General features: G+C 37.7%; 2 protein-coding genes across 3 annotated transcripts in view; one reads left to right on the top strand and one right to left on the bottom strand.

The window, feature by feature from the left end:
- Positions 1–36: 36 nt before the first annotated feature.
- LOC110461541 (RWD domain-containing protein 3-like) lies at positions 37–10,082 on the top strand. 2 transcript variants are annotated; one of them, XM_021515053.1, is made up of 5 exons: positions 37–169; positions 3,276–3,399; positions 4,770–5,263; positions 6,191–6,306; positions 9,456–10,082. In XM_021515053.1, exons 2-5 carry the CDS (start codon positions 3,321–3,323, stop codon positions 9,577–9,579), a joined length of 813 nt encoding a protein of 270 aa, XP_021370728.1. In that variant the 5' UTR covers positions 37–169; positions 3,276–3,320; the 3' UTR covers positions 9,580–10,082. The 2 variants fall into 2 exon arrangements, with proteins under 2 accessions (XP_021370728.1, XP_021370729.1); XM_021515054.1 differs by lacking the exon at positions 37–169 and adding an exon at positions 179–286.
- Positions 10,083–22,953: 12,871 nt separating this feature from the next.
- LOC110461545 (receptor-type tyrosine-protein phosphatase mu-like) overlaps positions 22,954–23,164 on the bottom strand; it is a 37,838-nt gene continuing 37,627 nt past the window's right edge. Inside the window, exon 34 of the mRNA XM_021515058.1 lies at positions 22,954–23,022. Within this exon, the coding sequence (XP_021370733.1) occupies positions 22,954–23,022 (69 nt within the window). The remainder of the gene's footprint in view (positions 23,023–23,164) is intronic.

Below are 23,164 nucleotides of genomic sequence, written 5' to 3'. Positions count from 1 at the left end.
AGTTCTCGCGATATGTTCCATTCTGTTTTTAACAAAAACATGAATAAATCCAGAGGGCATACGAAGTATTTCGTGAAGTTTTCTACACATTTTCTGAAGATAATAAAAAGGCCTAGTGTGAAGAAGACCTAACCTAAATTGAAGAGCTAGGGTGATACACATGAGGAAGGTAGGATGAAATTGATGGTCTGCTGTGAGCCCCGGATTCAGGATTTCTTGAAAGGGGGGAGGGGTCACTATTTGAGCAACTGTGTGCAGCAGTCGAGAAATCAAACGAAACGACAAGGTTGGTGCACCACTGTAGGAGTGTAGAAAGCTCAAAATATAGATTCTAAGTACACCAAAGACCATGCTTATAAAACACTGGCGTTCCAAACTAGAACCCAGTGCCTCAGTTTGGGACCCTCAGAACATCTGTCAAATTAACCTCTCACAACTGCAAATCATGTGCACCCATGTTTTTAATATTTTGTAACAGGAAAGAGAGTAGTGCATGTTCTTCTACCGGGGATGTCTGGAGTCCCCCAGGGCTCGGTCATCGGCCAAACATTATTTCTGTTCTACATCAATGACATGTCGGAGGGCCTAGATGCATGTGCTTCTACCCACAGGGGCATGGATCGCTTGACTTGTAATATTAAAAAATAGAGGTCTCCTATACTATTTATTAGTATAGGAGACCCCTATTTTTTAATATTACAAGTAAAGCGATCCATGCCCCTGCGCTTCTACCGGGGATCAAACCCGCAACCCCAGACTTCTTGGACCACTTGTTGAATTTGACGGGGTGCAGTCGTTTCGGTACCCGGTAGTTTCGGTACTTCAAAAAGAAGATGTTTCGGTACTTTTTGTAAGTCGTTTCGGTACTTGTATTTAAGTTGTTTCGGTACTTCAACAATTTTGATTGTTGTTGCGGTAATTCGTTTATTAGTTAATAAATATTTTTCATTTGTTGTTTATTGTTTAAACAATCACGCAGATCAGTCAATCTTTGTTTTCGTACTTCAAACGTGATCCTGCAACAATTATGCGATGGTTGTTTATTTAACGTTTGCTTTTTTAACTGAGCAGCTGAGTAGATCGGAGTAGCTCCGAGTAGCTCTTTAGGAGAAACTCAACGGACTTCGGCTATAATAGTAGCTATTGAATGACGATGTGAATTATGTTGTTAACTGTTTTTAAATGTATTTTTGTTTTTGTTTACTGAGTATAAATATATGCTATCCCTGTATGGAAATAAATTATTCATCAATGTAATAATATTAATCTTGTTTTATTTTTTGTGTTCATGATTGAAACGAACGCCGCGTATCGATCGAAATGAAACAAACTGATGAGAGAAAATAGAGGTACATGTAAGGGTACTTCAGATACATCATGAAGCGTCATGTGTATATTGCAATCTGTCTTTTCCAAATCATATAATACTGAATAGCAGCTCTAAATATAAAACATTAAATAACAGTACAAACTCATTTTGCGGTTCCCTCACCTTTTTTTTTTGTCACTGACATATTAGTAATTCCTGTAGGAATTGTTATCTAAATCAGATATTTATAACGATAGAAACTCTATCGTTATAAATCTCTGATTTAGATAGAGTTCCTATAGGAATTAACATATTGGATATCAAGTTTGTGCTTATATCAAATATACATGGACTGTATCTAAACAAGCAATGTTTTCCTTAAGTACCGAAACGACTTTCAGAAGTACCGAAACGACCGGGTACCTAAACGACCTGAATTCAAATTTGACAGTCCACCCCAAAGAGGAAATGTCCCCATCTAAAAAATAATCCAACTGGAACAGCATGATATCACAATTGTCAGTCATATTAATTAAATTATATACAAACCAGCCCTGACCAGGATGTAAATACTACGTGGGAAATATTTAGATCTGGTCTGACTAGATTTCATTCAAAACCATATTCCTCACAAAAACATAAAATCCAAACCTAGTCCACCATGGGTATGACCCCTAATATCAGAGATTTGATGCACAAAAGAGATAGAATTTACAGAAAATGTAAGAAATCTGGAGATGCAAATATGAAATCCAGATGTAGGGATCGAGCTGAAACATCTTGTACAAATGTTATTGCGTCAGGCATTTTGGCAGTACGTTGAAGGTATTATCTCCCCTCCAGAGATTGAGTCAGATTATGCATAGGACCATGAAGAAATTCTGGTCTTACATTAAACACAAAAAACAGACTTTGACAGCATCTCTTCACTAAAACAAAATGGAAAACTCGTCCATGACCCTGTTAACAAGACCCAATGGGTTTCAGTATCTCTACATCAAAGAATCTTACTGCTACTCAATTTAAACAAAGATGAAACATCTAGGCAATATCACAGTATCGAGTTATGCCCGATTTTACCATTACAGTAGAGGGTATTAGCAAAATATTTAAAAATCTCAATCCAAATAAAACTGCTGGTCCTGACATAATATCATACCTAAAATCTTGAAGGAACTGGCTAATAATATCCCACCAATTCTTACTGTAATCTTTCAACAGTCACTTACATCAGGGAAAGTACCTGAACTGACAGGAAATTCTTATTTGTGCACCCTTCAGTGTGAGATTGTTATATTGTGTGTCACTATTGTTGGCCCTTCAGTGTGAGATTGTTATATTGTGTGTCACTATTGTTGGCCCTTCAGTGTGAGATTGTTATATTGTGTGTCACTATTGTTGGCCCTTCAGTGTGAGATTGTTATATTGTGTGTCACTATTGTTGGCCCTTCAGTGTGAGATTGTTATATTGTGTGTCACTATTGTTGGCCCTTCAGTGTGAGATTGTTATATTGTGTGTCACTATTGTTGGCCCTTCAGTGTGAGATTGTTATATTGTGTGTCACTATTGTTGGCCCTTCAGTGTGAGATTGTTATATTGTGTGTCACTATTGTTGGCCCTTCAGTGTGAGATTGTTATATTGTGTGTCACTATTGTTGGCCCTTCAGTGTGAGATTGTTATATTGTGTGTCACTATTGTTGGCCCTTCAGTGTGAGATTGTTATATTGTGTGTCACTATTGTTGGCCCTTCAGTGTGAGCTTGTTATATTGTGTGTTACTATTGTTGGCCCTTCAGTGTGAGATTGTTATATTGTGTGTCACTATTGTTGGCCCTTCAGTGTGAGATTGTTATATTGTGTGTCACCATTGTTGGCCCTTCAGTGTGAGCTTGTTATATTGTGTGTTACTATTGTTGGCCCTTCAGTGTGAGATTGTTATATTTTGTGTTACTTTCTGTTTTCCAGTACCTGTAGTGAGTGACTGGGCCATGAGAAGTGTCACTCAATGAGATGGAGATGTTACATGAAGAGCTTGAAGTTCTCCAGTCTGTTTACTGTCTACCTGGAGAGTGTGAAGTGGATAACAATGGTCAGTTCTCGTCCACACAGAGGTTTTCGAAGGTCAAAGGTCAAGGTCACTGTTACTTTAAATAGAAAATCTGTTTTCGTGCGATAACTTGAGTTTCCTTTGGCCTATCAAACTCAAACTTCATGCAGTGCTTCCTTACCAAAAGTGCTTGCTTGGGATTACTTTTCAGGTCCAAAGGTCAAAGGTCAAGGTCACTTACTATAAATAGAAACTTCACTAAATTTGTATACTGGACAGCTTTGATCTACCACTTAACCCACCGTGTATACCTCTGAAATGCCGTCTTTCTCCAAATGTTATTGACAACACTAGCTGTTTAACATCATAGTCCACAAGTTTATTCATTTATTTATGGGAAACCATCCGACAAATCATACAAATTAAACTTGGAATTGAGACAATGAGTATCCATAGCAAGTTCCTTAAAATTCAGAGTATTCTTCCCAGAATAACAGATTATATAACAAAATGATGCCATCCAAAAACATAATCTATGATTATTGCTTACTTTTAACATTATTTCTTGAAATGAAAAGTGTATCTATTTCTTCGTAATCTCCCAGCTTCCTGCGCAGGTGACACATCCACTTCCGTGGAATTCTTGTTTGAGGTGACAAGTGGAAAGTCAGTAGCTTTCTTGAATGAATGGCTGTCAGACAGTTCAAATAAATTAATGAACTTGAATGAGTTACAAGGTCACAGGGGTCAATTGTGGTAAAACATTTAAAATTCTTCTGAATAATAACCAAGAGGCCTAATGTGATGATTATGTGGCCAGTACTGGTAGTATGCCAGGATGAAGGGCTGTCAAATTAAATGAAAGGGTTCACATTGATCAAAATTTGAGAAAATCTTTCAACTTCTCATAAATAACCAAGACACCTAGGTTGATGATATTTGGCCAGTAGAAGGCTTGGATGAAAGGCTATCAAGTTTGTTCAAATGAATGACTGATCCACCTTTATGGTCATATGGGTGAAATTTGCTAAAACTTTTATTTTACCTCTTACTCTAAGTTAAAAAAAGAGGCTTGTTATAAGGTAATGATATTATAGGTTTAAGTTGTAAAGTGATTATTAGGATTTGAATTTAATGAACTGGACCAACCAACTTTGATTAAACTCACAGACATAAAATGAATGACTGATAAACAATACAGGCCCATTGGTCCTCTTGTACTTAAATAGGGATGGAAGCAAAAATAGATGTGCCCATTTTTATATAAGCAAGTTCCTTTAATTAAATTACTTTAAAATGTTTTATTTAAAAATTGTGTTCAAAATGTCGAAATATTATTGATAATATACTTAATTTGTCAGAGTGGAGACCAAAGTGGCATAACATCTTGGGTGTGAACATTTTTTTTACAGATGGATTTCACAAATTGACCTTGAAGCTTAGGCCTAGCCAAGGTGAAAGTGAAGAGAGGGTCACAGCTCCAGAGATGTCTGTAACATTTTACCTAAGTTCTGAATATCCTAATGTTGTACCCCAGATTTCCATTGTGAGTGCATACCTGCGTCGAGACCAGCTGAGTAAACTTCGTCAGGAAGTCTCTCTATTGGCTCAGTCTCTACAAGGACAGGCCATGCTAGCTGATCTCATATCTTTTGCACAAGAATATATGGACAAAACTCACAGTGAATTTACTGACCAATCAGGTGCCATGTTACATGGGACCTTTAACATTGAAAGCCAATCAGAAATATGGACAGCTCTCTTGCAGCTCAATCATATGCGAGCAAGAAATAAGTACGTTAAAACAATTCAGAATTGGAGCACTGAGCTTGGACTGGAAGGGAAATTACTTTTCCAAGGCAAATTGATATTAATCCTATTGCAAGGTCCACAATCAAAAATCAAGGTAAGCATGCTTGTGACAACAAAGTTTGGATTGTTTTGGACTTTTATTGAAATTAATACTGCAGTATTCTTTGCGCTTTCAAAAACCTTCAAAGACACTTATAAAATCTGAGTTTGTTTAGTGACTTTTATGGCCCATGGGCCTCTTGCACACACTAGGGCTAAAGGGTAAACTGATCTTATACGGTGGCCATGTTTCAAATTATCATGCTTCAATAGTAGTAATTAAATTCAGAAAAGACATATTCAGCCAAAAGTAAACTTTGATTATATCTGTTAAAAAATCCTCAAATCTTGTAATTGAACCTGGTGAAAACACAGCTTGCTGTTTTGTCTTTCTTCCTAAAAGTGCAAAATATTCTCAAGGTACTTAAATTGTGTTGAAGAAGTATTATCTCCTGTTTCGTTTAAAGGTTAAGAATACCAGCAAGTTAAACTATATATAAACCATTGCCACTGATGTGAATATTTAAAAAAAATCTTTTTAAGAGATGCTGTCCATAAAAATCGTATTTTGTCGTGCATTTTTACAGAATTAGAGTTGTTGAAAATTTAATTGTTAGAAAGTAAAACGGAAAGAAAGAAAACAAAAAAACTGCAGTGGTGGAACTCAAAATCTTAACATTAAAAAACACTTAACCAGTGTTACCATCTAGGAATAATTCAAAATTTCATAGGGGAAATTACTGTAAGCCAGAAAAACTTCTGTATAGAAGGGTGAATGCTCAAGTCCAAAAACTAGGAGTGAAATTTAAGTGAAACTCATCTTTGTTGTAACTTGCTTTAATTGATGCAGTGGTATCATATACATTAAATAAACAGATACATTTATCCAGCAGTATCAGTTTCAGTTACCAAGAAAAACAGTTTTGAAAAAAGACTGGAAAAAACACTTAAATTTTATTTAACACTTTTCTATCCCTGGCAGGACTACATTGTGCGACAGAAAAGTGTGTGTGTGGATGTGGACTCGCGGGGACGAAGCTGCAAGGAGAAAATGATGAGTGTTCTATGTGAACAAAGGAGTAATTCAACCAGCAAAAGGTATTGTTTCACTGTACAACAGGGTTTACAGTCTACCACTAGTATAGTGGTGTCCACACATCAGAAATGACAGTCTACCACTAGTATAGTGGTGTCCTCACATCAGAAATGACAGTCTACCACTAGTATAGTGGTGTCCTCACATCAGAAATGACAGTCTACCACTAGTATAGTGGTGTCCACACATCAGAAATGACAGTCTACCACTAGTATAGTGGTGTCCTCACATCAGAAATGACAGTCTACCACTAGTATAGTGGTGTCCACACATCAGAAATGACAGTCTACCACTAGTATAGTGGTGTCCTCACATCAGAAATGACAGTCTACCACTAGTATAGTGGTGTCCACACATCAGAAATGACAGTCTACCACTAGTATAGTGGTGTCCTCACATCAGAAATGACAGTCTACCACTAGTATAGTGGTGTCCACACATCAGAAATGACAGTCTACCACTAGTATAGTGGTGTCCTCACATCAGAAATGACAGTCTACCACTAGTATAGTGGTGTCCACACATCAGAAATGACAGTCTACCACTAGTATAGTGGTGTCCTCACATCAGAAATGACAGTCTACCACTAGTATAGTGGTGTCCACACATCAGAAATGACAGTCTACCACTAGTATAGTGGTGTCCTCACATCAGAAATGACAGTCTACCACTAGTATAGTGGTGTCCACACATCAGAAATGACAGTCTACCACTAGTATAGTGGTGTCCTCACATCAGAAATGACAGTCTACCACTAGTATAGTGGTGTCCTCACATCAGAAATGACAGTCTACCACTAGTATAGTGGTGTCCTCACATCAGAAATGACAGTCTACCACTAGTATAGTGGTGTCCTCACATCAGAAATGACAGTCTACCACTAGTATAGTGGTGTCCTCACATCAGAAATGACAGTCTACCACTAGTATAGTGGTGTCCTCACATCAGAAATGACAGTCTACCACTAGTATAGTGGTGTCCTCACATCAGAAATGACAGTCTACCACTAGTATAGTGGTGTCCTCACATCAGAAATGACAGTCTACCACTAGTATAGTGGTGTCCTCACATCAGAAATGACAGTCTACCACTAGTATAGTGGTGTCCTCACATCAGAAATGACAGTCTACCACTAGTATAGTGGTGTCCTCACATCAGAAATGACAGTCTACCACTAGTATAGTGGTGTCCTCACATCAGAAATGACAGTCTACCACTAGTATAGTGGTGTCCTCACATCAGAAATGACAGTCTACCACTAGTATAGTGGTGTCCTCACATCAGAAATGACAGTCTACCACTAGTATAGTGGTGTCCTCACATCAGAAATGACAGTCTACCACTAGTATAGTGGTGTCCTCACATCAGAAATGACAGTCTACCACTAGTATAGTGGTGTCCTCACATCAGAAATGACAGTCTACCACTAGTATAGTGGTGTCCTCACATCAGAAATGACAGTCTACCACTAGTATAGTGGTGTCCTCACATCAGAAATGACAGTCTACCACTAGTATAGTGGTGTCCTCACATCAGAAATGACAGTCTACCACTAGTATAGTGGTTTCCACACATTGACGTTTGACTTTTGTCATTTAAAAACTACAGTTTGATTTTTAGCCCACCATCATCTGATGGAGGGCTATTCAAATCACCCTGCGTCCGTGGTCTGTCCGTCCATGGTACGTCATTAAACAATTCTTGTTATCGATATTTCTCAAGAAGTACCAACTTTTTAGACTGATCGGATAAACAACATGGCCGACAGGCAGCCATCTTGGATTTTGATAGTGAAAGTTTGTTATCGCTATTTCTCTGGAAGTACCAGAGGCATCTTTCTCAAATTTTATATGTAGGTTTCCCTCGTTCCCTTGTTGTTGCAGCAGTGCCTGAAATGGACGGTCACCTGCTCGCCAATGGCGGTTAAAGTCTTGCTCGAGTGACCAAAATTTGTCAAATGTAAGGTAGTCACTGGCCCAACAAAAATAGTTTGGGGGACTGTCGAAAAATTAATGAATAAAAGAAATTATAGTCCCTTCCCCATTATCGGGGGGGGGGGGGGCAGTACATTTTTCTGTTGTCAATCGAACTGTCCGTGATTTAGAAAATGTGATAAAAAAAAATCAGAATTTCTATATACATTGTAAATACTGCCAGGGTGTCTTTGAGGTGCAAGTTTTGTATATTTCTTTTTGGGAAGTCCTTAATGGAGTGGATCATGTCAGGTCTTAACTAGGGTTGAAGAATTAAAAATATAATGTTTTATTCTGTTTAACATATTACAAACATTGTCATGTTATATGTAATTTAAATGTGATGAAGCATTGTGCTAAATGCTGTGGAAATATTTCTTCCCAAAATTATTTGGGCCACCAATATGTCATTTGGGCCAGTGCTTCAAATTTTTTACTCAGTCAATTATTATTTTTTGGGCCAGCCAATGCAGGTTCCCCTCTATCCTTTATTGTTCATGCTTACTTTTGAAACTGATCAGTTAAACAAAATGGTCTACTGACAGCCATCTAGGATTTTTGACATTGAAGGTTTTTTAGTACTATTTCTCAGGAATAACTTGAGGGATCTTCTCAAATTTGATATGTAGGTTCCCCTTGACCCCTCGTTGTGCATGTTATATTTTGAGACTGATCATAAAAACAAAATGACTAGAGGAAGAACTAAACAGATCTTTCTCATATTGCAATGATTAATTCTATTTCTTTCACATTAAGTACTGTACTAGTAAATATGTGAAATGACAAACTCTCTTTGAAGGGTGGCTTTCATACACATCAGTATTAAGTTTAGATCAATAGTTATCTCAAGGTGCATTTACTGTTTACATGACTCGATCAAACAGATTAGAGGAAAGAAGAGAAAAGATCGAATTGACAAAGAACTAATGAAGATGGTACAATGGTGGGCGCCAAGATCCCTCTGGGATCTCTTGTTGTTATTACAAAGTAATCTTGACTGTTATTATATAAACTACAACTGACCTTTTTTATTTCAAAATGAGCTTAACTACTATACTGCAGACCTCTGTTATTGTATATATATCTCATATTTATTTTGTCAAATGAATATGGGGACACAACGTTTTTGACGTTAAATCTTTCAAAAGAGTGAAAATAAATGTTTTGAATATTTACAGGTTTACTGAATTTGAGGTAAAGGACTGTGAAACCCCCAGAGAACTACAAAATGTGTTTACAGAGACAGGCCACGAGGATCTGTTCCACAACTTCGTACAAGGCTTGCAGGGATTTCACCAATAATCATATGGTGGGCCAGAATGAACTTTAACTTTATGATGAACATGTTTTTATTTAAACTGCCTGGATTAAAACTTCATTAATTCACCAGTAAACCTGTAAAGGGATTGTCTGGAACCTACCCATATGTTTACATGAACAGGGCCTCCCTGGAATCTACCAAAATGTATACATGTACAGGGCCTGCCGGGAACCTATCCATATGTATACACATACATGACATGTCTGGAATATACCAAAATGTATACATGTACAGGGCTTTTTTGGAACCTACCCATATGTATTCACATGCAAGACATGTCTGTAATATACCCATATGTATACATGTCTAGGGCCTGTTTAGGACTTACCCGTGTGTAGACATGTAGAGGGCCTGTCACGAACCAATACAGGACCTATCTGGAACTTGCCAATATGTAAAGAACCTGTCGGGAACCTATTAGCATGTAGGCTTTGTGGGGAATCCATCAATGATTTCAACGGGACAGATTAAACTAGATGAGCAACAACATTTATGTGAAGAGCACTATATAAATAAGTTGAATTTCAATGGATATATAGAATGACGATACAGTGGTATATTATCATTGTATATTTCTAGATATGTTGTTGGTGACTGGATTGTATTTTGGTGTCCCAATAAGTCTGTGTCTGGATACGTTTGTTTCTGAAACAAATTTTCTTCTGAATTAGATTAAAGAAACTTAATTTTTACGACAAACATTGATACAGATACAGAAAATTGAGCTAGAGTTACATGAATAAAAATATTCTTGGAAGTAAATTAACTTAAGACTTAAAAAGTGATTAATGCTAATCTTCTGTATTGATTTATCAGACAGGTTCTATTGTAAATGCCATTAAACTCTGTAACCATGTATTATAAGGATGGTATTATTGCTGCGTGTCACATTGCCTTAGCCCATTGTCAAATTTTGGTATTTTTTAACAACTTTCTGCTGCTTCTTCCCTAAATCTTCAACTTTAAGAGTCAAATAAATTCACATACCTGCATTCAACCGCAGTTATATTAAAAAAAACCATAGTAACAAGAGGTTAAATGACGCAGAATACTTTTCCTGGTATTCAATACTGTGACCTTCAAAGTATATAAAACTCAAATTCATTTACTTATACTTGATGGCCTTTTACTTTCATAGATTTGACTCTACTGGTCTTGAAAGTGTGTCACTGCTATTCATTTGAACAAACTGGAATACTCAACTTCAGTATGTAAAGGCCAAAATATCATGACCATAGGGTTAAAATCTGCTAACTTTCAATAAAGTTCTGAATAACCAAGAGGCCTAGTAACATTTGGCCTGTAGCTTGCAAGTATAACATATTATCAAGTTTATTTAAATTAGTAACCATGACCAATTAAGAACAGCTCTTGAGTGAAATCATTAAAGAATTTCACACATGCATAAGGTGTTGTGTGAAAGTTAAGGAATAACAAGGATTATTTTTTGGGTTATAGTGCAAAGCGGTTATGCACAAAAGTGCACACAGTTTTTAGCTCACCTGCCCGAAAGCGCAAGTGAGCTTATGCCATGGTCCGTCGTCCGTCCGTCGCCCATCTGTCCGGCATCAACTTTTAACTTTAAACGACTCTTTCTGAATAAACAAGAGGCCGAGGGTGATGATATTTGGCCAGTAACATGCTGGGATGAAGGGCTTTCAAGTTTATTCAAATGAATTACCTTGACTTATATTCAAGGTCACAGGGGTCAAATATGTTTAAAACCTTTAAAACAATCTCTACTGAATAACCAAGAGGCCTAGGTTGATGATATTTGGCCAGTAACAGGCTGGGATAAAGGGCAACCAAGTTTGTTCAAATGAATGACCTTCATCCATTTTCAAGGTCACAGGGGTCAAATATGTTAAAATCTTTTATCGACTTCTGATGAATACCCAAGAGGCATAGGGTGATGTTATTTGGCCAGTTACATGCTGGGATTAAGGGCTGCCAAGTTTGTTCAAATGAATGACCTTCACCCATTTGAAAGGTCACAGGGGTCAAATATGTTGAAATCTTTAAATAACTTCTGAATAATGAAAAGGTCCAGGGTAATGATATTTGGCCAGAATCATGCTGGTATGAAAGACTATAAAGTCTGTTCAACTTAATGTCCTTGTTTGACTTTCAAGGTCACATGTGTCACATGTTTTAATCTTTTAATAGATTCTTTTGAATCAAACACTGGTATTTTGCCTGTAGCTGTATTTTAGTCCACTTTTAAGAAAACAAGTGTAAGATTAATACCAGGTGAGCGATTTGGGCCCATTGGGCCTCTTGTTTCAGTATACATGTATATGGTATAATCCCAACAATCCTTCTGGTAATCCCTTGTAATTTAAATTCAGACAGCATTTTTTAATTTAAAGTAATATTGATTCATTTCTGATAAAAACAAAATAATTTTGCCCAAAACATAACATTGCACAGTAATTTCATCCCAAGGTTATTCAACCAATCAGACGTTATATTGATTTATAGCCTATAGTATTAGCTTGCTTGCTATCAAGTTTGTTGAAATAAATTTTGCCATGACACCTTTGATGGTCACATACGTGAGATGTTTCAAACACTGATGAATTAGACAGAAGTTTAGGAGGCCAATTAGGCCTCTCCTGGATGCATGTCGCTGACCTATTGGACAAAAATAATGATTTTACCAAGGTGTCAGTCCTAATGTGACAAAACAACTGCCATTGCTTTGAAGAATTGTCTGAGTACATGTGCTTGTTTTTGTTTGAAATTTTGAAGGAAGCAAATATAGCTATCCTTTATTACAATTATGGGCTGTTCTATAAAAATATCACCACATGCTATGTGATTGATTTACAATATTTTCATTGATTGCATTGTGTATGTGTTAAAAGTACCAGGTTCACCTATTTGTGCAGTAATATCAGGACTTTGGCCTGCTGATTGACAATCAAATTATTATACACAGAACTCAATATTATCTATGTTTGTATGATGGTGTAAGAGATAACAAATCAATGCTAATAATGATTAGCATTGATTTGTTTCCTCTTACACCATCATACAAACTAATGAGCCTGATCACTCACTAATCACTTACATCTATCACACGATCTACATCAAAGCTGTTATATCTCTAGCACAAATTTCTTTCACAACTGTTTTTCACAACTGTAACATCTTCTACTGACTCTACACAGCGGTTACATCTCCACACATTTTTTTTTACACAACTGTGACATCTCTCACAAACTCTACACCGCGGTTACCTCTCCACACAAAAACCTTACACAACTGTGACATCTCTCACAAACACTACACAGCGGTTACCTCTCCACACAAAAATCCTATACAACTGTGACATCTCTCACAAAATCTACACAGCGGTAACCTCTCCACACATAAACCTTACACAACTGTGACATCTCTCACAAACACTACACAGCGTTTACCTCTCCACACAAAAACCTTACACAACTGTGACATTTCTCACAAACTCTACACAGCATTTACCTCTCCACACAAAAACCTTAAACAAATATGACATCTTTACCAAACACAGTATAACAGTTACATCTCCACACTAAAGCGCTTTAGACTGGCTTATGTTAGCTGGATGGGGCGCTATATCAAATGCTGTATATTATTATTATTATTATAAAAATCTTACAAAATGTTGACATCTATATCTTGTACAAACATGACGTCTTTCACCTTTACATTGGTTACGTCACTACAAAAAAATAAAACCTTACACAACTTTACTGTGACATCTCTCACAAACACTACACAGCGTTTACCTCTCCACACAAAACCCTTACACAACTGTGACATCTCTCACAAACTCTACACAGCGTTTATCTCTCCACACAAAAACCTTACACAACTGTGACATCTCTCACAAACACTACACAGCATTTACCTCTCAACACAAAAACCTTACACAACTGTGACATCTCTCACAAACTCTACACAGCGGTAACCTAGCTCTCAACACAAAAACCTTAAACAACTGTGACATCTCTCACAAACTCTACACAGCGTTTATCTCTCCACACAAAAACCTTACACAACTGTGACATCTCTCACAAACTCTACACAGCGGTAACCTAGCTCTCAACACAAAAACCTTACACAGCTGTGACATCTCTCACAAACACTACACAGCGTTTACCTCTCAACACAATAACCTTACACAACTGTGACATCTCTCACAAACTCTACACAGCGGTAACCTAGCTCTCAACACAAAAACCTTACACAACTGTGACATCTCTCAAAAACACTACACAGCGTTTATCTCTCCACACAAAAACCTTACACAACTGTGACACCTCTCACAAACACTACACAGCAGTTACCTCTACACACAAAAACCTTACACAACTGTGACATCTCTCAAAAACACTACACAGCGTTTACCTCTCAACACAATAACCTTACACAACTGTGACATCTCCCACAAACTCTACACAGCGGTAACCTAGCTCTCCACACAAAAACCTTACACAACTGTGACACCTCTCACAAACACTACACAGCAGTTACCTCACCACACAAAAACCTTACACAACTGTGACATCTCTCAAAAACACTACACAGCGTTTACCTCTCAACACAATAACCTTACACAACTGTGACATCTCTCACAAACCCTACCCAGCGTATATCTCTCCACACAAAAACCTTACACAACTGTGACATCTCTCAAAAACACTACACAGCGTTTACCTCTCAACACAATAACCTTACACAACTGTGACATCTCTCACAAACACTACACAGCGTATATCTCTCCACACAAAAACCTTACACAACTGTGACACCTCTCACAAACACTACACAGCAGTTACCTCTCCACACAAAAACCTTACACAACTGTGACATCTCTCACAAACATTACACAGCGGTAACATCTCTACACAAAAACCTTAACAAATGTGATATCTTTCTCAAACTCAACACAGCGGTTATGTCTCTACACAAACATTTAAAAATCGGCATAGCATGTTTCAGCTTTATTAGAGTTGATCTTAAAAAATCTACGTATTTGTGACTGCTTTTTTAGATTTTAATAGAAGAATAAAGATTTTAATGCTGCTGTATAATAGAACAAAGAATTGTTTTTCCAGTTTGATGTGAAATTAATGAACTATATAAAACATGTACTCTATGTTTCTGGAAAAGAAACTTGATAAAGGTAAAACTGTTGTTAAGGAGGCTCCACCCTTTCGCAATTAGCCATCAGAATTCAATGAAAGTTTCACATGATGGTTATGTCACTATGTAGAGATGATTTTATGAAAATCTAAGCATTCTGATAAACTGGGGATTTTTTGGTAAAAAATGCCCAAAATTTGATTTTTGGTCAAATTCAACACTTTTACATTTTTGGAGCGTGTGGCATTGTTCAAAACTATTACAACAATAAAATAATGAAAAGAAACATTGCTAATCAACCCTACAAATATTTTATTTATCATAAAATATCTACAACATGTTACAAAAAGCGTTTTTTATTGAAACTATATGGATAAAAGTTACTAAATACAAGTCAAAAGCAAACAGGACACATAGTTTCATAAAAAAGAGTGAAAATTGAACCAAATACACAAAGTCTTTATAATTAATTTATTTTACATTTTACAATTATTTTGATCCTGATGAGAGTTGTCTACCTTGAAAAAAATCGGAACTTTTTGCAGAGTGATAGAATTTATACAATAACACTTATTTTATTTAATATACCAAAAACGACGGAAATAAATTAAATTACTATATTTATTTGTCAATTTACTGTTCTTTTATGGAACAAAATTACTCTCAATCATGTACACTTTGGACATCATTCCATAGCCTGCTTACGCATGGTATATTAACATGTCAGGTACATATGTAACCATAGGCTATCGCATGGTATGCCGTTATTACGTGCACGCACATGCACTTGCATTTTATAGGGATCTTGATATTTTACAAACCACTATTTTCACAGAGTTATTGTAATTGCATTTGTGAACCGATTTATCTGACAGAGCGTAACTCGCTCGACAACAAAAGTCGTAGCGACCAAGAGCTTGTGAACTACTATTAGCACGTGATACGTACAGGTGAGGTCGGTAAACAAAACACATCAGTCTGCATTCCATGCGCCTCATATACGACCTTCTTGAAGTCGTCTGATCGTATGTCAGTGTTTTCCCGTGAGTTAATTAATGTCTTTGTATCATAAGCTTTATTTCTGAAGTACGTGTGATTACACATTTCCAAGTAAGTCTCGATATCGGGTGTTGACATATCGCGTCACGCACGTGTACTATTGTTTACGCGGTGTTACTATAATTTACACTACGGTAATGGAATGCCCGATACGCAATACGGAAATGACGACACGAAAATACAACAAGAAAAACATGTGTATTACGAAGGGTGGAAAGTCCTTAAGCATAAGTTTTTGATAATAGTTGAGGGGTGTATCATTAAGGGAAGAGTTTCAATGAGGGACAGCAGCTGAAGATGTGTCTCTTTAGACTTTCTTTAATGAAAATGTGATTTGGGTGGTTTGTCGCAACGGCAAAGATCATATGGAGACGAGTGTATAGGGAGACACCACGGGGACTTGGGAATTGTTACAGCTATATTTGAACCTAAACTGTATCATCAATGGGGTGTCATTTTTACCGAAAGTTGATCTAAACCCCTTAAAATTACTCTGAACACCTTAGTTTTTGTTCAAATATAGTTCTAACAAATTCTCAAGTCCCTCTGGGAGACACCCCGAAAAGGAAGGGTGAAAAAGAAACTAAAGAAAAGACAGTGCCCAAGTGTTGCATTGGGGCAGCAGATCAATTTTGGTCTCTTCAATATCATCCATGTAGAAGACGCAAAGAAACCCCCGATTCTGCAGGGGGCCCACGTAAGTCGCCTCTTACGAAATGCATTGGGATATAGAAGGTCTATTCTTTCAACGATCTTACACAGGGTCATTTATGAAACAGTGATTTCAATCTAGTGATACACAAATTTTAGTATGCACATTCTGAAAATCAAAGGATTTCAAAAATTCTGACTACCCGCTCAGAACGAGACGAGTAATGTTAGCGAACAAGATCTTTTATGACGTTACTACTTCTTTATTATATAATGATTGGAAAGAAGGTTGCTTCATGTTGTCTCTCCACAGACTGGTGTTGTTTGCTTTGTTATGACACTAGATTCAGGTTTTCTCTTTGATCCATGTTTCCTTGCATAGCATTTCTGATGTGTTTAGCTACATTGGTCTGAAGACGACCTTATGCCGTTACGTCCGTTCGTCCGTACGTCAACAATTTCTTTTAACGACTTCTTCTTTAACCACTGATTGGAATTTAACTAAAGAGGTATGGCGGAAAACTGCCCGTATTTCCCTAAGTCGGCATTTATGAAAACGGGGGGAAAAAATTAAGGAGTAAAACATTTCGGGTAGCAAAAATGCATACAAAAGATACAAAACCAATTGAATATGAATTTTTAAACTGCTGAGAAATTAGGTATTGCTAATATGATACTGCAAATATAGCCATATACACTATATCTATGAAAGTGATGGGGTTTCCCGGACTTAAAAGAATACTTTCAACACTTTCCCATCCGAGGACCAACTTTTGAATAAACTTTTTGTGACCGTGATGTAATTTGCAAAAACAAATCGTATTACGGAAAAGTGGTACTCCTTTGGGAAAGTGCCCAAAATAATGAAAAACAGGGGTGATCAAGTTTCTCTAAACTGCGACCGGTGTTTCTCGGGTTAAATAAGTTTGTAATTGCCAATATCTATATGTTCTGTGTAGCCGAATGTGTAACGCAGTAGTTTACTTGCGACTAGAAAATAAACGGTGCAGGTTCGAATCCTCCTTCAGTTATTTTTTTTTTAAATATTTAGGCATGTGATCATTTTCCTTAATAAGGCAATAGTGTTTTTTTTGAATCGATGGAAAATTTTGTTTTCATTTTAATAACATACCTATTGATTTATCAGTTTTGTTAGTAATCATTTCTTTACTATCTAGTGCGACATACTTCTATCGAAGCATGTTAACAAATCCCTGTACACGTGTACAGTACAGCTACGCTTTGTAGGTAAGACTATTTTTGATGAAATTTATGAATTGTTTCACCCTTCAACTGGCAATAGTAATTATATCAAGTGCTTAAACACCAACAAATAATGCCGAAATACCAAATATGTGGTCTGTTTACAATAATCTATTCTTAGACACGGGATTCCGATATTGCTACCTGTATAAAAAAATACCTGAGGACGCGTCATAACAGTGCACGGTTGGATGCGCGCACTAGCGTAACATAGCTTTGGGGAAATAGGCATAGCAACCCGTCATATCTCTTTGACTGGAAGCATCCCTAGGTGGTGGGAATTCAAAATTGTACAAATGATAGGGCTGACTCCACAGGGGGCTGAAGGGCGGGGCCAAAAGAGGGCAATTTGGCTATACTGCTTTAAGCGACTTCTTCCCTGGAACTTAGAGATGGATATCGACCATATTTGACTGGAAGCATCATAAGGTGGTGGAGATTCAAAATTGTACAAATAATTGGGCTGACCCCCAGGGGGCTGAGCGGCGGGGCCAAAAGGGGGCAATTTTGCTATGTTGCTTTAAGTGACTTCTTCTCTAGAACTAAGAAGTGGATATCAACCATATTTGACTGGAAGCATCCCTCGGTGATGGGGATTCAAAATTGTACAAATGATAGGGCTGACTCCACAGGGGGCTGAAGGGCGGGCCAAAAGAGGGCAATTTGGCTATACTGCTTTAAGCGACTTCTTCTCTGGAACTAAGAGATGGATATTGATCATATTTGGTCGGAAACATTCATGGGAGGCCGGGATTCAAAATTGTACAAATGGTGGGGCTGACCCGCCGGGCTAAGGGGTGGGGCCAAAAAAGTGTATTACGTGGAAATAGTTGAGATCCCCACCATATAACCATGGTATACAATTGCTGAGTATAAAGAGAAGATTGCTCATTTGATTTCAGGATAGCACTAGGGTCTGGCCCCGCCCTTGGAGACATAGTCCCTGGGCCATAACTTTAAAACTGTTGAGATCCCCACCCAAAAACTATATATACAAATGCTGGGCATAAAGAGACGAATGCAGTCATGATATCAGAATAGACCCTGGGGTCTGACTGAACCCCTAGGGACCTAGTTTCTTAGTCACAGCTTGGAAACAGCTGAGAGCCCCACCCTAAAACCGTATATACAATTGCTGAGTATAAAAAGATGATTGCGCATATGCTTCCAGGATGGCCTTAGGGACTGCCCCACACTTGGAGATTTAACCCCTGGGTCATAACTTTGAAATTGTTAAGATCCCTACCCCAAAACTATATATACAATTGTTGGGCATAAAGAGACGCATGCAGTCATGATATTAGAACTGACCCCAGGGTCTGCCCCACCTTTGCAGACTCAACCCCTGGGTCATAACTTTGAAACGGTTGAGATCCCCACCCCAAAACTATATATACAAATGCTGGGCAAAAAGAGACAAATGCAGTCACGATATTAGAATTGATTCTGGGGTCTGGCCACAACCCTAGCTAGGGACCTAGTTTCTGAGTCAAAGCTTGGAAACGGTTGAGATCCCCATCCCATTACCATACATAAAATTGCTGGGCATGACAAAATATAATACTGTTATGCTACAAGGATTGGCCTTGGGGTCTGGCATATTCCCTTGATCTCATTTGGAGAATATTTTGCCATGATTGCTAAGGTATCCAGGTGAGCGATACAGGCCCTCTGGGCCTCTTGTTAAGACTTTGAGCTTATAATATAAGGGCAGGATTTTACGGTTGCTGATCATTGATTCTGATAATGATCCCACCAACCAAAGTGTTGTTGTCTCTAGCTTTGGACGGTATTGTAACTAGGCCTGTTTGTTCTGATTCGGGTCCCGACCTTGATGTTGGAAATCTTTCAGGATTTGTTATTTTGGACAAAAGCCTTTTGAGCGCTGACCAGGGTCTGTGGCTATTGCTGACAGATCTTTCTCAAGTTTCACATATCAGTTTCGAAATTGCAAATTTCATTTTGGGACTGATCGGAAAAACAAATGACTGCCAGGCAGTCATCTCAGATTAGGAGAGTTCGTTCTTTCTCAAATAATAAACTATGAAGACTGACCTCATGTTGAAAGGACATTATCAACTCTAGCAGTATAGACATTTAATCAAAATTTACCGCAGGATTCATTTGCTGTTGACAAGACTATCAATCCAGATAATTGATAAGAGAAAGGTTGAAGGGAAAATATCAAAATTACATAGAACTTATAAATATCTTATGATGGTGGGTGCCAAGATCCATATTGTGTCAATACTAGCAGTGCATTCTTGTAATAAACATACGTCAAAGTTTGTCTTTAGGCCTGGTTAGGCACAAAGCCTAACTCACATGTAGCTATTATAGATGGAAGGTGTTAATAATTTCGTTCTTGAGCTCACAAAGCCTAATTTTTTTATCTGAAGGTACCTTCAATGGAGTGCCATATAGTTACTTATATAAACTATCTGAACATATTTCAAGGTCACGTGGTCAATCAAATATGTTAAAAACTTTGTGAAGAACAATAAGATCTAGAACTATGATACCTGATATGTGAAGTAGACACATGTTTTTTCTTAGTCCATGGAGTTCATGGGTCATAGCTTGGAAACGGCTAATTTCCACCATATAGCCATATAGGTTTATTGAGCAGGAAGAAAAACACTCAATAATGCTACCAGGATTAGCCTCGGGACCCCGCTTTTGTGGCATGTTTTATTCTGACAAACTGGTTTGTTATTTTAATGTTTTTGCAGGAATAAACCTGGCGGACCTTCAATTGTTACCGGAAGCCTTGAAAGTCTTCACCAAAGCTCGCCAGAAAGCATTATCAGGTGATACGGTCCCTCCCAATATCATGATGAACAACTCGGGTCCAACCGTTTCGAATGCAATCAACCTACGAGGACTTCGGTCGTTACATGGAAAGGATTGATACTTTAACCATATATATGAACACATACATCTTCGTATACATTTAATGGGGAGATACAGTGACCATTGGTGAAAAATGGCATTTTTTTCAGTGGTAAAATTCAAGAGCAATGGGTCACGTAACGCATTTTTTTTTTGTGCCCAATGGTTTCATTGATGAACAAACAATTAACAAAATCGTGTTTTTTCTCAACAAATGCTTTTTAAGAAGAAAAGGAGAGTTTTTGTAATAGTTTATGGTTGCATCGCTGTAGCTTACAGTCGCATAAAAAGGAACTTCAGGCTTCACTGAGTTAGTGCAGAAAAAACAAAACCACTCATGTAAAAGAGTTAGAGCACAACGGTAAGGTCCAGGCATATTCTGTTTAACATAGTATTCTGGTTTTAAATCTTTCTTGTATTTCCTGTACGTCCGCAAATTGTTTCCATTCACAAGGCCACGATCGCCCAAAAGTTGGCCGTACAAGTCACTTTCGTCCTTCTGTCTTACATTAGTATAAATGACATTTAAAGTGTGGGCAGTGGGTGTGACTCCGGATTCCAAAATATTACGTAGATGATACTTTTCGCTCAGCCGAAGTGCTCGCGCGTCTCACGAATTATGTCTCCGCTTCGACCAAACATGAATTTTTATAATAAACGTCCGTGATCAATAGAATTAACACGGCAATATAGACGAAAAGCTTCAGTCCTTTGGTTATTAAGGGTAGATAACCATCCCATATCTCCAATAACGCCAGCATTCGATGTATTTTTTGTCGCACCCATGAACACCTTCATAGCTCAATTCTGAACATTATTAATTACTTTACGCTGAGATTGACCACATATGGCAGAACAATATAATAGAACAGGTTGCACAAGGCTTTCATACAACTTTGTAAACACAGCGTAGGTCATTCCACCAGCACAGTAAAACGCCTGAAATGCACAATCTTGGTCTTTCCAGCGTTTACAGATAGTCGCCAGCGGGAGCATCAAGATAACACGATGCTAAGAAGGGCTTGGAGGTTATCCTCTGATAACGTCAACAACACAATGTCGTCAGCATAAAAAAGACAACTTAAACTGACACCGTCAATGTCAATACCATGTTCTGAAGAGTTTAGCTCTTCACTTAAGTCATTAATATAGATTACCAAGAGTATCGGGGAGGCTTAACAACCTTGTTTTACACCACGTGACACAGACAGCCAATCAGTATGCAGATTGTTGACGCGTAGACAACATGAAACACCGTTGTACAGTGCAAACACAGTTTGCGCCTTTTATACCAGACTGTACAAGCTTATACCACAAAGTCTCTGACGACCGTATCAAAGGCTTAACGTAGGTATATAAAACACGAAAACATCGGTTGATGATATCACAATAAACCTTACAGGGAACGGACAACAAGGTTATACCCCGATAGGTTAATGGATCTATAGGGTCAGGGCTGTTTGTTTTTTTGCGATCGGATTGATCAAACCTTGTTTCCATTTATGCAGAACATAGTTAAAACAATGACTAATTAATGAAAACATAATATCCACACAAGCGTCGTTTTTGAGCACTTCCGCTGGAATATTGTCGATACTTTCAGCTTTTCTAATTTTTGTACGCCGTAGTGCTTCCATAACCTCCTGACGTTGAATCGGTGCGTTAAGGACCGAAATATCCAGATTATGCTTTAATGGAACTGTGTCTTTTGCAGCACGCTCCTTAACCATATCATAATGTTCCTTGTAATACATTGGATTTTCCTGTTCCGTCGCGTACAGGCTCTCGTAGTCCGCTCGCAAACGCTTGAGGACATCTTGCGTGTCAGTAATAATATGTAATGTCCAGGTACACCTTCACAATGTTGTAAAAACACTGGTACTTGTCTTACTGTGTTAGTTCATATAAACGTCTGTGATGTCCAGGTACGCCTTTATCACGTTGTTACAACACTGGTACTTGTGTTTCTGTGTTAGTTCATATATAAATCTGTGGTATCAAGGTACACCTTCACAATGTTGTTATAACACTGGTACTTGTCTAACTGTGTTAGGTCATATATACGTCTGCGATGTCCAGGTACTCCTTTATCATATTGTAACAACACTGGTACTTGTCTAACTGTGTTAGTTCATATAAACGTCTGTGATGTCAAGGTACACCTTTATCACGTTGTAACAACACTGGTACTGGTCTTACTGTGTTAGTTCATATATACGTCAGTAGTGTCCAGGTACTCCTTTATCACGCTGTAACAACACTGGTACTTGTCTTACTGTGTTAGTTCATATATACGTCTGTAGTGTCCAGGTACTTCTTTATCACGCTGTAACAACACTGGTACTTGTGTTTCTGTGTTAGTTCATATAAACGTCTGTGATGTCCAGGTACTCCTTTATCACGTTGTAACAACACTGGTACTGGTCCTACAACAGAAGCATTTTCTTTGTAAGAGAAACGATTGTAACATGAATAATTGTGTATTGATAAATTATTTTATCATTACATTTTTTTGTACCGATAAGGCCAATTTTCATATAAAAGATACAATAGATTGATTGTTTTCAA

This window comes from Mizuhopecten yessoensis, unplaced genomic scaffold, assembly GCF_002113885.1.
Source record: "Mizuhopecten yessoensis strain PY_sf001 unplaced genomic scaffold, ASM211388v2 scaffold10635, whole genome shotgun sequence".
Lineage (NCBI taxonomy): Eukaryota > Metazoa > Mollusca > Bivalvia > Pectinida > Pectinidae > Mizuhopecten > Mizuhopecten yessoensis.
This window is presented reverse-complemented; position numbering and strand designations above follow the sequence as displayed.

Coding starts and splice junctions, on each gene's coding strand:
- LOC110461541 (XM_021515053.1), top strand. CDS start 3,321: ATGGAGATGTTACATGAAGAGCTTGAAGTTCTCCAGTCTGTTTACTGT. Junction 3,400..4,769: donor GTGTGAAGTGGATAACAATG/GTCAGTTCTCGT, acceptor TTTTTTTTACAG/ATGGATTTCACAAATTGACC. Junction 6,307..9,455: donor AGTAATTCAACCAGCAAAAG/GTATTGTTTCAC, acceptor GAATATTTACAG/GTTTACTGAATTTGAGGTAA.